General features: G+C 36.0%; 2 protein-coding genes across 6 annotated transcripts in view; both read left to right on the top strand.

Annotated features, from left to right (window-relative positions):
* Nucleotides 1–7,210, top strand: part of LOC117408672 (phospholipid-transporting ATPase IC-like) — a 53,106-nt gene extending 45,896 nt beyond the window's left edge. The window contains exons 19-28 of the mRNA XM_034013869.3: nucleotides 500–611; nucleotides 892–967; nucleotides 1,702–1,831; nucleotides 2,333–2,624; nucleotides 2,772–2,995; nucleotides 3,922–4,005; nucleotides 4,495–4,740; nucleotides 5,165–5,303; nucleotides 5,470–5,600; nucleotides 5,969–7,210. Coding sequence (XP_033869760.1) covers nucleotides 500–611; nucleotides 892–967; nucleotides 1,702–1,831; nucleotides 2,333–2,624; nucleotides 2,772–2,995; nucleotides 3,922–4,005; nucleotides 4,495–4,740; nucleotides 5,165–5,303; nucleotides 5,470–5,600; nucleotides 5,969–6,169 — 1,635 coding nt within the window. The 3' untranslated portion in view covers nucleotides 6,170–7,210. The remainder of the gene's footprint in view (nucleotides 1–499; nucleotides 612–891; nucleotides 968–1,701; nucleotides 1,832–2,332; nucleotides 2,625–2,771; nucleotides 2,996–3,921; nucleotides 4,006–4,494; nucleotides 4,741–5,164; nucleotides 5,304–5,469; nucleotides 5,601–5,968) is intronic.
* A 6,058-nt stretch (nucleotides 7,211–13,268) lies between these two features.
* The window catches only part of LOC117972622 (WD repeat-containing protein 7-like), a 218,604-nt gene continuing 213,520 nt past the window's right edge, over nucleotides 13,269–18,352 (top strand). For 2 of the 5 annotated variants that reach the window (XM_058995394.1, XM_058995386.1), the window contains exon 1: nucleotides 13,270–13,472. The gene's annotated coding sequence lies outside the window, so the exon portion shown is untranslated. Of the gene's footprint in view, nucleotides 13,473–18,352 lie in introns of all 5 variants that reach the window. The other 3 variants (XM_058995407.1, XM_058995399.1, XM_058995415.1) reach the window with 2 other exon arrangements.

The following is an 18,352-nucleotide window of genomic DNA, read 5'->3' as shown; positions in this document are numbered from 1 at the left end:
TATGCATTGTAATACATCTACAGGCTAACAGTACAGTTTGCCTAACCTATAATTTTCAAGTGAAGATTTAGGGTAAGAGAGGGAAGGGCACGTGATGGAGCATGTTCAAATATCATACTGGAGAGGGAATATACCATAAGGTTAACCCATAAACTGAAAGCCAATGGAGTTTTTTCAAGCAGATTTTAGTTAACCAACGAAAGTCTACACAAGACTTCATTTTTAATAGCGGAGTCGTTTTTGGTATTGTAGCATAAATTTTAAACCAAATGTGTTAACAAAAATAAACTTGGATTATGGATATTTCCACCAAAAATGTTCTGCGATTGACACCAGACCAGAAACAACATCCACACTTATGTTGCATAGCAACATCAGAATAATGTTCCAGAGCTGGTGCTGCTCTTGAAGATGCATGTCCTCAATCTGCTGTCCAGCAATTTAGTTGCATAATAAAATCAAACTCTTGTAAGGCATTGTGGTTCTTGTCACATTCCAGCTTATTGGAGCAACTGCCATTGAAGACAAACTGCAAGACGGTGTCCCAGAGACGATATCCAACCTGGCCAAGGCTGATATCAAAATCTGGGTTCTAACTGGGGATAAGAAAGGTACTAGTCTGAAATAGATATAGATTTTTTTTTTTTCTTGACTGTCCGAAGCATATAAGCAACTTTTGCAGAGTACTGTACATGTCCGGTATTCCGTTTTTCATGACCATAATCTGTCTTGTGAGGGACCTGGATTTAAACAGTTAGCTAATACATTATCCTGTAAATCGGAGAATCCTTTTTGAGATGGTCAGATTTGTTATCTGTACTTCTACAGTCTCTTTACTGGACTTCTACTGTCTTGGTGACAATAACACTTTTTTCCCCCCCCCCCCGATAGAAACTGCTGAAAACATCGGGTATGCCTGTCAGCTTTTAACTGACGAAACGCAAATCCATTACGGAGAAGATGTCAAGTATGTTTAACTTCTGCTGTTTTTAAGCTTGTTTTTAGTGCACACAGGATTTTAAATGAAGGGTATGTTTATCAAATTATGTGATCCATCATTGTGATTACGGTATTAGAAGGCTGTTTGGATTTTGTCACATCCATTTCTTAATAGGAAAAAATAAGTTTAGCAGGTTTATTGCTTGACAACAATATGTGGAAAGGCTGAAGCCTGTTTTGAGCTTGGTTTCACTTTAAAGGAACTCGCTTTTCTTTCCTGTGATTTAACCAGCCAACATGCTTTGACCTGTTGTAATGAAGTGAAATGACCTCTGATACTCAGAGTACCAGAAAATAACACATTTAAATTGAGAGCTTTTAAAACCTTATATGGTACCAGGTATCATTTTAAGTGTTTTCTTAAAATGTGCTGCTTTCAAATCTGCGCATTAGACTGATGTGAAATGGAACTTTGTGTAATTATTTGATTTGCTATTACTGCTTTTAATAGTTTTTAATATTTGTATGTGTTTTTGTAAACCTAATGTGAACACCTAGTGTATGTGTATTTCCTTTGTATGTAAGCATTTGGATGAACATAGGTGAAGTCAGTCTAGAGGGGAAACAGAAAGCTTATTTAGTTCCATATCTATTTTCATATTTTATTGTGTGGACCAGCATCATTTGTCAAATTAACTTGCCTATAAAGTGGCCAATCATGGAGCCATTTGACAGACTGTAAAATATGTATTTTCCTTGCAGTGTGCTTCTGAGGACCAGGCAGCAGAATAGCAGAAACACCGAAGGGACTCAACTAGTGAAATCAAATGCCAAAGAGCCCTACTTTACAGATGGAGGAATCCACGCTTTAGTAATCACTGGGTCATGGCTGGTAAGTTACTGAAGTGTGAACAGTCCATCTGCCATTTCCAAATGGTGCACCAACCCCTTGTGGTTTCAGCTGGTTGGATAAAATACAGTATTGTTTCCTATACCTTTGTTGGGTCCATTTATATTAAGTCTTCTAATCTAATGGTATTCTTTGTATGAAATGCACTTGTGTTTTGTGCATAATGTAAAGCAAGTCTGGCTGATGAAGTGCAAATGTTAATGGATCACTGGTGATCACTTTTGGGACCTGGGGGTTGACATGAAAATACAGATTTCTCAAAACACCCTGTCATTCCCTTTCATTTTGGAACACATTGTACTGCTATATAAAAAGGCTTATTTTAATGGAAGATATTATGCATGTTCTACTACCTGAGGCAGTTAGTGTTTTATGTTGTAACTATTTATTTTATATGCTGCAAAAGGATTAATCGGACACAACAAGAAGAGGCTATTGATTTTAATTAAATTTGAACTCAAATGAATACATTTTTACAAACAGAATGAAATCCTTTACGAGAAAAAGAAGAGGAAGAGGAAATTGAAGCTGCGGCTGCCTACTCCCAAGACAAAGGAAGAACAAACACAACAGCAGCAGTCTAAGCTGAAGGAGGAGCGGGCCAAGGAGGAGCGGCAGAGCCACTTTGTGGACATGGCCTGCGAGTGCAGTGCGGTCATCTGCTGCAGAGTCACTCCCAAGCAGAAAGCCATGGTAGTCAGTCTTGTCAAGAAGTGCAAGAAGGCAATCACACTGTCCATTGGAGATGGAGCCAATGACGTCAACATGATTAAAAGTAAAATACTTGTTTTAAATGTTTTTCTGTACTCGATTGTCTGGTTAATTTAATTATTTGAAGTTCTTATACAGTACAAGGGGGAGAGTAAAGTTTTATATGTGCTTTGTGATTACAATTCCTGATTTCCAATCTTTATCTCTATAGCTGCAGACATCGGTGTTGGGATCAGTGGACAGGAAGGAATGCAGGCAGTCATGTCCAGTGATTATGCCTTTGCCCAGTTCCGCTACTTGGAGAGGCTACTGCTGGTGCATGGAAGATGGTCTTACATCCGCATGTGTAAATTCCTGCGGTACTTTTTCTACAAGAACTTCGCTTTCACATTGGTTCACTTCTGGTATTCGTTTTTCAGTGGATATTCTGCAAGGGTGAGATGACCTAGAATTTTTTGACAATTTATGTGGCACATTTTTCTTGCCAATTATTCTTTTGTAATAGTAAGGCCTTTCCAAAACTAGCTGAGCTAAACTGCAGCTCATCTCAAGTTCTTACCTACAGCTTTGACTCAAAGATTTGCACACCTAGAATTTTAGGATTGAACAGAATTATCTTTTATTTAACATCATTTAATCAATGAAACTACAAGATGATATTGCAAAAGTCTACCGGAAGCCATTATAGTACAGTATTTCATGTTCTGTTTCGAAATGTAACATTTTTCAATTTGTCAGTTTTCCGTTAAGTATATGAAAAACTCTAAAGCGGTATGTAATTCAATATGTTAACGTAACATTATTCAGCAGGTTTCATTCGACTTTATGAAACAACATTTGTTAATTTATAGGGTGATGCAAAACATTTGACCATAGCTATATTCCAAAGCTTTTCAGCACATTTATCATCTACAATTTGGTTGAATCTTTATGATTCCAAATTGCTAATCTGTTGCCTTGATGCAGAGTGTTTTTTCTATAGACCGACCCAGAGTTACTGATAGGATCAACCTATGTAAAATGCTCAGGGGCATATTTTCATACCTCTAACTCCAATGTCCACGGAGAAACAAACTTATTTGAGTAATGATTTGGTAATGTGTAATTTGAAGGTCTCCTTCAGCACTCAAGTTAGTTTATTTCTCATTTTAATACACCCTTCTGTATCTTAGCAGGCTTAAAACCATATTAAAATGCCAGCTTCCACTGTAGTTTTTCATTCTCAATGTTTTAAAAAAAAAAATACAAATGTGCTGCTGCTGCGGCTAACACTTGCCAGTTGGATGACCTGTTATGTTTCTAGTTTTACACCTTGGTTTTATAGGTAGAGTTCAAATCTTTTTTTTTATTTTTTCTTACAGACTGCTTATGAGGACTGGTTCATCACATTGTACAATGTTCTGTACAGCAGTCTTCCAGTTCTTCTTGTAGGTTTGCTAGATCAGGTGTGTGATTTTATTTCATATTCATTCATTCATTCATTCATTCACTCATTCATTCATTCATTCATGCATGCATATAATATACATGTTCATCAGGTTTTTTTTTTGGAAAACTGTCCTGAATCTTCTTGATTTCATGTGCTCTGTAAGCTTTTCAAAACATTTTCTTTAGTCAGGAAGGACTCAAGTTTTATAAACCATGCTTAAGCCCTGACATTTACCAACACAAACGCATCCTTCTGATTTGGTTTTACTGCATTATCATATCATTTCCACTTTTTTTTTTACTTCTGCCCAAATTCCTTAATAAATCACCCACCTTTTTGAGGAGCGTATTTACTTTACTCGAACACCGTTTTTTCATTGAAACATCATGAAATCTATTAATGTCATAACCTTTAAAATCATGACAATTCTGAGAGCAACTTAAAGTTCAAGTCTTTATTTTAATATGAGTTATGATTCAGTTTATTTCTTTTTTTTTTTTTTTAGGATGTGAATGACAAACTAAGCCTCCGGTTTCCAAAGCTTTATGTCCCAGGGCAAGAAGGACAGCTGTTTAATTACAAAAACTTCTTTATAAGTTTGTTCCATGGAATTTATACCTCATTGATAGTCTTCTTTATACCCTATGGTGCATTTCTGCAAACCATGGGGCAGGATGGGGAGGCACCGTCAGACTACCAGTCATTTGCTGTCACTACTGCCTCCTCTCTAATCATCATTGTCAATCTCCAGGCAAGTAAAATACAGTCAAATATTCATATTTCATATGAGTGTTGGCTACCCCTTTACCTTTTTGGATTGTGTAAACATTTCCTTTTGTGTCTCTCTCACTCTCACTCTCTCTCTGCTAATGCCAAGCAAACAAAGAAGAGAACAAGTTACAAAAGCTGTTTAAAACAATCGCAAGAAGCTAGCGGAAGTATTTTTAATACATCAATAAATATCTTGGTTCATGGTTCTATATATGGACTCAGATCAGATCACTATATTACATCATTAGGATGTGATTTTATCCAGAGCTGAATCCTGATCTACATGAAAGGCTTTGAGTTACTGTGTATTGTATTTCTGGCTTGCCTCCTTTGTACAGTGTGCGAGAGCTTTGTTTGAGCTGAGGTGCATTGTTCTAATTGGGCGTTACCTTTTTCTCTCTTAGATTTCCCTGAACACTTCATACTGGACCTTTTTAAATGCATTCTCAGTCTTTGGCAGTATAGCAATTTACTTTGGAATCATGTTTGACATTCATAGCGCAGGGATACATGTCATCTTCCCCTCTTACTTCACATTTACAGGTTGGTATTGGTCAACTTTGTTTAATAATGATGCATGATGTCAGTTCTTAGCCAGGATGAGTCAGAAAGTTGGAAATTAAAAATATGATTTGTTATCATATTGAACTGTCCTGGTTTAAATAAATAATTGTTGCTCTATTAATTTTATTAATGATTTCTCCTACAGGAGCTGCTCCAAATGCTCTCAGACAGCCTTATTTGTGGCTGACGATTATACTGACCGTTGGTATCAGTCTTATGCCAGTTATCGCAGTTCATTTCCTGTACAAGACAATATGGCCTTCCGAGGGTGATAAAGTAAGTTGTCAAGAAAATCTTAGATTTAAAATAAGAAAATCATCTGTGACATCATGGTTCAGTCTGATTGTAGAACTGCGGTAGGTGTGGTCACTGCTACTGCTACCAATAAAAAAACAACACACTACATGTGCCCGCAATGTTTTTGTGATGGTTTCTATTTTGTTGGAATGCTTTTTGGGTTTTACTCGAAACCTGAAGTTCTCTTTATACAGTTCTGAGACTGTCAAACTATGTGGTGGTATATCTATATATCATGTACCTAATAATTATACCTCCAACAAAATGTCCTTTTTTAATGTTTAATAAAAAGACTTAGAACTTTTGCTCTGGGGAGAGGAAATCATTCTCTTCCTTTTAAAACACAGGTACAGAGGAACCGTAAGACATACGAGGCAGATGAGGCTCCAAAGAAGAAACCAAGTGCTTTAAGACGAGGCGCAACCAGTCGCAGGTCCGCTTATGCTTTCTCTCACCAACAAGGCTACGCTGACCTCATCGCTTCTGGACAAAGCATCCGCAAGAGACCGTCAGCAGGACGGCCATCCGTCCTCCGAGAAACAGAGTGAATGCCGCAGACTGACACAAACTTTTAACATTAATGCATTAAAATACTTTTTAACTCTTGCACAGAGGAGATTATGTTATTTTTATAATGGACAATGTTGTTCTCAGGACATTTTTAGAATTTTTTTTTTTTTTTCGTTCAAGATATTCTTATTACTTACTTGTTGAATTCCCTGACATTTGCCATGTTAGTTCTGTGGTGGCCTTAATATTGTGATACTGTATGTCATGACAATTTTCTACTCCAGCTATGCAAGTTTTTGATATTGTTACAACATTGGTGGTGTTACTAGTCATACAAGTTTTGTTTGTTTTTAATAGGTGAAGAAATATGTGTAGTGAATTTGTCATCCTCCAGTTATGATACAAGTTAGATACTTAAACATTTTACCTATTTAAAAAGGCCTTGTTATATATTACAAAACTAGACTCCTTGTGGCCTTTGTGAAAGAATTACAGCGAGAGGCATGTACAAGTTAATCGAAAAACAACAGTACTCAATGAGTTTAGATTATGGATAGCACCACAACACCTAATTATAAAGAAAGGTGGGGCTTTAAGTTTTTAGGGGTAATTGTGTACATAGTTGTTAGTAATGTATATAGTGGTTCCTCAATTGAAATTTAGTCTTTAGGATGGTGTCCTTTTTGGAGGCATATCCTTTGCAGTTGGTAAAACTTGAATGACCTAACCAAAAACCAATCCAAGCAGAACTAGGATAATATCTAAGATTGGTACTGTAGGTAGAAACATTTTTGATCAGTGAAAGATCAGGTCCAGGTTCTGGTACGTTTTATATGAAGGGATGAACTGACAACACATTGAAACCAGAATTTTAAAACCTAGAAGGGATGCAATAAAGCTGATGTTTTTTATAATAAAGTCTGAAAATGTAATCTTAGACACAACTAATGTTGCAATTCGTGTAAAATACTCTTTTCAATATCCAAATACTTAACAAAAACACTGAAGTTTTCTGTTAATGTTTGTGAATACTTTAACTATTTAAGAAGAAATAAAAATAAAAAAAGAAATAAACTGAATCGTTTTCTGTCTTGCTTGGATAAGATTTTGATTATAATATAACAACATTATTACAAACTGGGATAACTGTAGAGACTTTTTATATACCGCAGGGAAGCGGACAGCACAGACAGAAGACTAAATATCAGCTGTAGGCCAGATAGGTCTAGACCAGTAACATTTGACTGACAACAGTAGACAATGGAAATGATACCATAAGACAGTTCACAGAAGAGGCAGCAAATGAAGAAGCTGTGCAGCAGCCAATCAGAGTTTGAACATGCTTTCTGGGAATGCCCATATTATGCATTATCCATCTTGTTCTAATTCCCCAGCGTGTGCAAACTGTCCACTCCTTGCTAGAGCTTAACCTTTTCTTCTTTATAAGCTATTGTACCTTGCATATGGTACTGTACATTTTCAATGCATTTTTACCTAGCTAGAATTAATTTTCTGCTCCCAACAGTATAGGCAATTTATGTGTGAACAACTACAGTTGAAATGTTTGTTTTGTTTTTATTTTGGGGGGGGGGGGGGGGGGGGGGTTGTTTTGTTTTTTTATTATCAAATACTATTAATTTATATAAATGAAATAATATAACTATCTTTAACTAGACAAATGGATCTGAGTAAACGGATTGGTGACTGAAATCTTATATTCATTTGTATTTTTTCTGATTTTATTCATTTTTTTTGTTCTGGAAACAATAAATGCAACGCAAAATAGAAAAGCATCTCTTGGACTACATGTTATATAATTGATGTGCATCAATAGCCTGTTGCACAATACACCGTTCTGAAACTTGCCAAGCAAAACTGATTAAAAACAAACAGATATCGAACTTTGCTTTCTCCTCATGTACTGCTTCCTTTAGATCTTTCTTTGTTAATCTTTTTACGATCAAAAAATGTAGTTGTTGGGCTGCAATATTTACAAAAAGTACTACTGTATTTTTGGTTGTGACCCAGCATTAGCCAATCAGGGTGCAAGTGTCAATCTAGCAAGGGTTTAATAAACACTATGTGCCAGTACAATCCTAGACAAAAGTACTGGCACCCTAATTATTATACCATAATTCAAGGTAACAGATTAAGGACAAGCATTTAGTAAACTTTAATCGCTTTTTTAATCAAACAAAGAGCAGCATACACAACTTCTAGTAATTTAACAAATAATTTGTATAAAAACAAATTTCTTCAAAGTATCCATTCCTGACAGGTATTGATACCCTGCTTCAGTATTTCATGTATCCTCCCTTTGATTTTATTATGGCTTTCAGGTGTTTATTATAATTCTTAAATAGTATGACTTCCACATTGACTTGGCCATATGTCAGTTTTTATTGAAGTTACAGTAACACTGAAATCAAATTTCAATCACAGAACAATGACAAGTATTATACATTGAAAAGTACTGTGTGTTTTATGAAAAATCTGTATGTAAGTGAACTTTTTAAAATTATACATTGCAAATGAAACCTGCATGTCCCATTCTGATTACAGGCATTTTTAAACCACAGAAGCAAAGCATCTTCAACAGCAGGGTATTGAGAAAATCACAAACATTGATGACTTGCATCCATAGTTTGCTGTTCATACGCTTGCATTATAAATTACAGGTTTGAATTAATGCACGTTTTGGGTTTTGATGGTTATGGTTTCCGTATATTGATTGGGGGTTGACCTTTTTGTAGGGGTTTCAAGACTAAACAGCTACACTATCCCTTCTGTTCTGTACACCTCCTCATATTGTGTGCTCTAAAGCTTTTGAACCCACTTATTGTGTATAAACAATTAGTACACAAGCCTTGCACAATCTTTTCAAAGCTAAAGGAATGGATTATTAGAAGTCACCTCAGTAGGGATAGGTTAAGTTTAGTCATGGTTGTTTTGTAACAACATAAATAGTCTATCATCTGAATTAATAAAGAGCATTGAATCTTGAAAAAGCTCAACCCCCGGTAGAGAGATTTTTTTCTGTGTTTTTGGGACAGACAAGGTCCTAATACATCCTTCTAGGGTGGGTACGTCATTAGCAATGTGGTAAAATAAAAAATAGAGGCAGTTTTATTTAAAAAGTTAGATGTGGTGGTAAAACAAATGCTAGTAACTAGAGTTTTACACATTTGATTAACACAGAAGTGGTATCCGTGCTTTGAATAAGATGTGTTTTTATTTAATATGTCACAGTGTGGGGGAATATGATCATGTGACATTATCAGAGGTCAAAGGGTACAGTCATGTTATGAGCTGTTTTTGGCCTTTGAGTTCAAATGGCTAAATAATGTGTTCCATCTAGAAGTATTTAAGAAGTTTCATAATATTCCTCAGATTACGTGTCAGTTTTTTTACCAAAATGATTTGATCTATACCTTACCGTTTTGGCAGGGTGTCACAAATTGTCTCAAAACCTGTGCAAGTTGGACATAGGGGGCACATTGTTGCTCCATAAAGGCACCATGGATTCCTTTTTGCCTTTGTCTTTCTCCTCATCCTCTTCATCCCTACTGCACACAATATTTGGCTGTTCATCATGCTGTATAATGAAAGGGTTATGCCACTCCTCTGATGCCATGCAATCGCAAAATTCAATACACGAGAGAGGCTGTTGGCATTACACTGGCAGGTGCTTCTGGAGCAAGCTGACACTCAACACTTACAGGTTAGGAGCTCCAACACTGCACCTGACGCTTGCTCCTTCATATACAATGGCATCAGAAGCCCATGCTTATTATGATGTCATCCATTCCCTACTGGTGATGGAGTGTCTTCAGAAGCTTTGCCAGCTCTCTTCTAGATCTAGGTCTGGTAGTTTGCCCTCTGCAAGTGAAGTCCAAGACTCGGTCATGGGTGGAAGAGACGCATTAAGTAGCTGTGGCTTGCAGTAGAGCTCTTATCTCAGTGTATCTACCTGTTCAGTTAGTTTGTGTGGTACCATCAGACAGATTAAGGTCTAGACCCAGACGTGTGACGCAGCATACTTCTTTGGGAATTTCTGAAGTTGTTTTAGTGGCTTCAGTTTGCCTGCCTACCATGTCTCTTGTTGTATCAGAGTCTGATAAGGCATGTAAAGCTCGGAGGGCATCGACTATATCACCAATGCAGGATATGGATTGGGATGAATCTTCTGGGATGATATATATAATGTGTATGTATTTTATGGACCGTTGCCGAAATCGGGCAGTCGGCGAAGTGCCCAGCTGCAGCGGGCAGATGCCGAATTAGCTTCAACTTTTATGTCATTTCAGCATCTGCCCTGGCTGGTCAACTGCCCACAGCCACCCGGTCAAAGAAAGATTTTTAACAGATACAGTATAATACAAATAGAGTGAAATACCTTTGTTGCCTTTGGGCACAAAAGCGCACAGCCACCAAACCACCTGTTGCAACGTTTATTTAAATAACTTAAATACTTTCTGACAACGCCAGTTTAGAGCAACGGAACTAAACACAATATCAATGCATAGTTTATTTTCATCATGAGTTGGGTTGGGTTGGGGGTGGGGATTAGGGAAACAATGTTTTATTTTATTCTTATTTGTATTAATACAATACAGATTTCTGAGCAGTTGCGTTGTTTGAATGAGAGATCATTCAATATCAGCAAGAGACTAATAATCACAGTTAAGTTTAAACGTATAAAAGCCACCCAGTTAAGTATAGTTACCTGAAACTCAGGAAGAACGCAGTACCAAAACTAATTTATCATTGCAATATTAATTCATCAATAATCAACAGCATAAGGTTTGTATTTTTCTTATTTAGACATATGAACGACAATTTGACCAGAAGAAAATGTTTTCTTATAAAGAGTTTAGTTTTCGTTCTGTAGAAAATATTTTTACACGTTCAAACACTATTATTTCATGTATAACATTAGGCCTAGTTGACATCAGATCTCAGACAATTAAACATTTGCCTCAGTGTTTCATTCACCACATAGTGTGCAGCATTACAACGTGTCATTGCGACATTGTGAAACAGTTTACAACATTCAGCCACGAAAACCAAAGAAAGAAAATATAAATGTAACAATGTAACAACCGAGAGTTCAGTGCGCTTTTATAATTAAATTGGTACATTGTCGGAAAGTTAAAAGTTCAAACACAAACGAAATACTAAATAATACAGAAATTCTAAAGCCATAGCAAAGTAAGAAAATACGGAAGCGTCATAGTGGCAATTTAATAATAATAATAATAATAATAATAATAATAATAATAATAATAATAATAATAATAATAATAAATCCTCTGTAGGACTTTTTATCTCCTATGTAGGACTTTTAAACTTCTACGTGGTAGATAAAATGTCCTAATTAGGAGATTTTAGTTTTTTTTGTTTTTTTTTCATTGGCACTAGGACGCTTCCGTAGGGAAAAAATCATGTTGAAAGTAAAGAAAATGAAATAGACCCCACTACTTGATAGGACTTGATTCGGGAGAGCTGTTCTTTCAGCACCACGTACAGAGAGAATTCGGGCTGCCTTGCGTCAGACGTGCAAGTTTACCTTGTTTCTATGTAAGTGGGGCTAGGAAGAGTCGATTGATGCCAGTAATATTTCCACATTCCCCTATTAACATACTGTAAGCTGACGGGCATTACTTAAAACAGAAAGGAACCTATTAAAAACGTGTTACCTGCATGATGAAATATCCTGGCTATTCCATTTTTTGGTACCAACCAATAAACACTAGAGCATCTTCTGACAATCTAAATTAGATAACTACACATTTTAGGAAGGCTAATTTCTTTGCTGATCCTGGCGGAAATTATTATTCATGTCTCAACCAACAGTATAGGCTGAGACACGGATCAAGGTGTAATAAGATTAAATGGTATATTTGATCAAATGAAATGTTGTCACTTCTTTACTTACGAAAGAAACTGTGCAGCGATGTGATAAAATGAATAGAACTTATGCTTTTGATAATTATCTTTCACACCACAAGCAACGCAACAGGCGACGCGATAGCTGCACCAGGGGGCACTGGAGCGTCGCGAAATAAATAGGATTGAATCCTATTTTCTGTGATTTGTCGCGCGTCAACTAGGGCACCAGAGATCAGAGAACAGCTTCAATGCACGTGGTCCAGCAGGGTGAAGCACCATCCAGAATGACAGAGGAAACAATACTTGCCGTTGAAAAAATACCCAGAGCTAAAGGTCATAACAATTATAAAGATACAGATTTGAAAAACAATATATGGGAATCCAGTTCGAAGGAACTGGATAAACCTGTTTGGCATGTATGAGTGTTGAAATATCGTCAGAGAAGACACTCATAATTTCCACATCATGTTGACGAATATGTACCAGTCCTGATCATTTTGTCAATAGCAATTTGTAATAGTTGTATAGATCTGGTAGTTTTCAAATCGCCTCTGTGTCGCTTCTGGTGTGTGGTAGTCATGTCGCTGTGAAAGAAGAACCTATTCTCATGTAATGGAAATCGCCTATGTAAAAGAAGTTTAATTTCAGATGGTCAGGAGACGCCCTGTTATTGTCATTGATCAGTACTAAAAAACGTAGGCCTATCATTGATTGGTAGGCCTACTGAAAAACTGTATAGACAAGGCAGGAAATGTCATCATACAATAAACATGTTTTTAACAGGTGCCTTTCTGTTTTAAGTGATACCTGTCTGCTTAAAGCATGTTAAAAAGGAAATCGAAATATAACTATTTTGAGAAGCTTAAAGGGATGACACCCACACCCCGCCCGGCCCCAATTTGAGCCCTGACATTTGCCTCTTTTGCTGAAGGAAAAACATGTTTTTATCAATGTGCTGTTTTTCTTCTATTAAACTAATAGCTGTGATAAAGTAAAATACATATGTGAAAATAAGTAGTTCATTAATTATTTTAATTATTCACTAACATCCATTTCTTAGAGAGGGTACCTGTGGTGAACAGTGTCACCTTTAGTTCCATTCAGAAAGTATATCTTTTTTATCCCCACAAAACACACAAGTACTTTATTCAACGTTGCCTTACATTACATCAATTCTATTTATTAAATTGTTCATTACATTATTCACAAACATCACTATGCTGCCACACCAAAGATGTCTTTCGGTGATGTGCCATTTATTGTTACAGCAGTTCTGCTTTACGGCAGTGAGGTCTCGTAAAGCTGTGCGGAGGTATCAGCTGACTGAAGATAACCTGCGGAGGGGAATAAGCACAATAAATACATTATAAGAATTAAAATTATAGATATTGCCCGCCGTCAGAAATATATAAAAAGGATATGTTCCAATAGACTATCGACCAGTGACAGGTACGTCTTTTTGTGCAGTATATCCCGGAAATAAACTGGGAAGTGTTAATTTTATTATGGTGAAAATAATGCTGGCTAATAATGTGGTGTATTAAATTACGCGGAAAACAGTTATTTCCATTTATGTCTTGCACAAAACAGAGACAATATATTCCTGTACCGTAATTAGTGACAATGACAGGTTAAACGAGCGTGTTGATAATACAGCAGGTTCAACCTAGTTAATAATATCACTTATCAGTTTGACACAACGTGATACTAGTTCTTGTACGATATAGCCCTGCTTTTGAACATAATTGTAATAAGATAGTATTGACTGTTCGATTTTCTGTAAGGAAATCGAACAGTGTCGAGTAGAACAGAGGCTACTTAAAAAAAAAAAAAAAAAAAAAAAAAAGACAAATACAGTACTGTGGTTAACCCGAGCAATTTACCTGAAGTTCAGGCCACGTAGAGTAGCTAGGTACACTGCCTTTGCAATGAATGGATTTGCATAGTAATTCATTCAGACTGCAGTGCATAACTGATCAGTGAACCTGTCAATACAGACATACAACGCTGAAGTTATTTTTAAGTATAAATGTGTGTTTTAACTGTAAATATATATCTGTCTTAAAGTTTGCATCTAAGTTGTTGATGGTGCTGAGAAATGACTAACTCAACTGTGCTGTAGTCAGTGAGAATGTGTGGATGGCTCATTTTATACTGTCAAATTAACAGTACTAGGCAGTACCCGTCAACCTTCGTTTCTGTGGCTTGACATATTGATTAATACAAGTTTCTGAATTGTTTTGCTGCCTCGTTAAATATTATGGGCAGACCGTTTCGAGAGATACATTCACCTGGGTGGGCAGTTACAGTCAAACTGATGAACTCGTCACCAAATTGAGTTTAGTGGGTGACCAATAAAGATTTTGCTGCTCTTTGTTGAAAAACCTGAAAATGTAGGTAGCTGGGTGAGTGAGGTAATACTGGTGCCTCAGTGAATGCCTTTTTAAGGTTAATGTGAATGCACCACGAAAATAATTTTTATAATAAATTAGTCTAATTACATTATCGGTAGAGATGAAAAATCCTCCATTCTGGAGGATGTAGGCATATTAATTAGACTATAAGGTTTTAAAGAATATGTTTTATCTGTAACATTTAGCCTTGGATAAAGGCATCTGCTAAATAAACAAATAATAATAATAATAATAATAATAATATTTTGAAATAAGAGGTTATTTTTTATGTTGCTTCTTGAACTGCAGTGCTGTTACAGGGCATGCCTATTTGGTTCACAAAATAAGTGTCAAGTCAGTTTCATGGGAGACAGCTTGTGCCCTAAAACCTGAAACGACCTTAAAAAGGATTTAGAACAGGGGAAAATCATGGATGAATGTAGTAAATGGACACCAGGAACAATATACCTGTACCTTTACATCAACATGACTTTTGTTATCTACAAATGCATCCTCGTCTTTCCCAAGCATGCAATATAACATTGGCCTAAATAATAGTAATTTAGAGTTGGTACAATATGTAGCCTACTTAAATTGAGTCAGGTAATTTCAACCCATCTGAAAGAAAGTTAAAAAAATATATATATATATAGGAATGTTTATTACTGTAGCAATCTGAAATGCCACAGTGGCTGCACATATTGGCACTTTTTTTAGTTTTAAGCATGGTCAGACTCCCCTCGCTATGTTGGTATTGATTTGGAGCCTGTGGATAAATGTGTCCTTAAATGTAGTACTGTAGTTTTGTTCGGTTGATCAGAGAGTAGTCATATGCAGTTATTCTGGCTGTAGCTGTTCTGTGATAGCATGAGTTTAATCTGCTGTGTGAAAATGAAGAAAGTACTCAGAAAGCTTTGGGGGGTTTCCAGGAAACAAACAGATGCAAACAGGTATGGAAAGAAATAGTCTAGAAACAGTCAGTAGTTATGTCTAAAAGGGATGAGGATGTCTTTGAAAAAGTGTGCTCTGGTCTTTAATCAACTACAAATTTATTCAAGTCTTCAAGGTCTTGTTTGTTTCACATTTTGTTAAATTAACATGTACTGTAGCCTAATTGCCCCCTTTCCAAAAATGTGTTAGTGATTGGAATGTACACTTTATGACCGATTGTATTTGGGGTTTTAATGTGTTTTCATCTGTCCTTGTGGTATGGTTAAGTGTAATGTACTCAAATTAAACTTGCTAGACAAATTAAATATGATTAAATATTTAAAGACAGTTATTTGTAAACTAAGGACTGTTGAATGTTTTAAGGCGTTTAATATCTGAAATTGTTTCTACAGTACACCGTTTAAAGGTTAGTAACATTACAGCAGAATTGGTTGTCGTGTTTAATTATCATAGATTGATGTCATATTTGTATAATTTAGTTGTTTAAGATGAATTCAATCATATTAAATACAAATATAGCCTAATTATTAAAATAATCCTTTACTTGATTGTCTTTTTACAGTGTATTCTCAATTCTGTCACGACATGTAAGTAGTCAAATTGTGTACATGACTTGTTCATATAAAAGAAAAAAAATCCTATTTTTACTGAAGTATGACTTGCGGGTTTCAGAATAAATGGTAACTGTTTCCTTCCACGAGGAATTAGCTAAAAGTGCACTAAAACAGGAACCAATTATGGGCCAGTAGCTTTTCCACTTCCTTTCATTAAATAATAGAACATGTTTAATAATGCGAATGTTATTTATTATACACACATGTCTCTGTTCCTGCCTTGACATTTCTCATTGATGGTTGCTAATAACAATCTCAGTCAGAGCTTTCCAAAAACAAAAAGTGAAGTCTGCAGTGACACAACAGTGAATGACTAGCTGTTTGCTTAAAATAAAAATACAATTGCACACTTTTTGTGCTTAATGTGGAGTTAGTGCTTGGAGATATTGTGGATGTCATGAAGCCCATTATGACTTTCTGTATGCAGTGGCTAGTTGACCATAGCACTGACCCATATACTGTACCCTCTGTCTGTTAGGCAGAACTGCATATTTCAGTAACAGTAATTACTTTTTTTATTCTCTGGGAGCTGTTATGTATATTTTCTGGGAGTAAGCTACAGTAGTGTGTTGGCAGCAGGTGATCTGAACAAAATCTGCTTGAAAATCTGTGTTGAAAAATTTTCCCTGTCAAATACAACAATCACTACCTTTTAAGACTAGTTTTCCATGCCAGAGGGGAGGTATGCAGTTAGATAAAGCATTGATGTCAACAATCAATATGATACTGTTCTTGATTTTGTTTTTATGTAACTGTCAGCAGCATTATACATTATATCATGTGTAGGCCATTTTGGCAGCCAGCAGTGATAATCTCCTTATGCTCTAACAATACAATCATTAGCTTTTCACAGTACAGTAGAACTGGTTTTGATATGGAGTTACAGTAGGTAAAATACATGCAGTTAATGCAAAGAAAGACAATTACAAATATTCCCTTACAGTAGCTGTACATGGAAATCTATCAATTGCCATTATTTCTAATTGCCATTATTATTGCTGAGTCATTGATAAGGGTGGCAAAGCTTAATAGTTGTATTCCCACGGACACAGATCATAGGCCACTCTTAATTTTGTCTCATGGATATTCATGAGCCAATCCAGAATGACACTAGTAGGGTTGAAATCAAAACAATCATGGCGGCTAACGTTAGGTACCACGATCGTGATCTGTCATTTGTGCCACAGTTAATATTTTCATTAGTGGAAACTTACATTAAAACAAAAAAAACTAACTCACACTTGGCTGTGGTTTGTGTGGACACTACAATTTGAAGTAATCATGTGACACAGACTTGAGAAGAATATTTTAGGGATGACAAGCAATTAATAATTAATCGGTTCTCATTCCTAAAATAGTCCTCTCAGTGTGTTTAACTTTCTCTGCTGTTTTTAAATGCAATATAATTAATTATAATGCAGTTCCGGGTCTGTCTCGTTCTGGCTTTTACCCCATCGAATGTAAATATAAAACAGGCTTGAATTGTCTTTTTATGTGCATCATCAGCAAAGGCTCATTGCAGCTACAAACAACAATTTAGCTTGACTACAGTTAATCGCTTTCTCAAGTTTAATTAAAAAAAAAAAAAAGGTACATCCACAAATGACCCTTAGTGGACCTTCACTTACTTCCTACTATAGGAATTTCCCTTCTGTTTTACACATGCAGTATCTCAAAAAATATGTCTCTCACAATAGCACTTGTTAAATGGGTACAAAAAGATAATACAAGGATTTTTGTAACCACTGTTGGTGCAGCCTGGCACTGAACACGCAGCATGAACGGTGTAGTCAAGACATACGTTTTTGCTTGTCGGCAATTCTTCATGAGGGCACACCATCTTTGTTTACTTTTTATCCCTCCTAGCCTCACTTTGAGGAATGGAATGTGACGCATGCATAATATTTGAAGGGGGCCTATGAGCTGTGAACTGGCAGTCTGAACTACCAGGTTTTTTTTTTCATTATTATTTTGCTTTATTTGTATTGCCCTACAGTAACTGACCTTATTTATATGAAAGATATGTACTTAATGCTCTTCTGAAAAGCTCATTATTTAATGTGCAGTATTAAGGCCAAAAATGCGTCTCTTAAAACTTGTGTTGTTCCTTCTCCTTTCTCATATTTGCTTTTCATGTTTTTTGTGACTATAACTTACTTACTAATTAGTAACCCAACGTGATCTAATGTAAGCGGACAAGACTTCTGTAAGGTATTGTTCTGCTGTTTGTAAACCGTGATTAAGTCTGTATATCATCACTATACAGCTATGGCCAAAAGTTAGCATTACCTCAAATTGTAGGATTGAGATAAAATTTAAAATATGTGTATGAACATAATTTAGATCTTTTATTTAACATCATGTAATCAAA

The sequence above is a fragment of the Acipenser ruthenus genome, chromosome 2 (genome assembly GCF_902713425.1).
Source record: "Acipenser ruthenus chromosome 2, fAciRut3.2 maternal haplotype, whole genome shotgun sequence".
Lineage (NCBI taxonomy): Eukaryota > Metazoa > Chordata > Actinopteri > Acipenseriformes > Acipenseridae > Acipenser > Acipenser ruthenus.
This window is presented reverse-complemented; position numbering and strand designations above follow the sequence as displayed.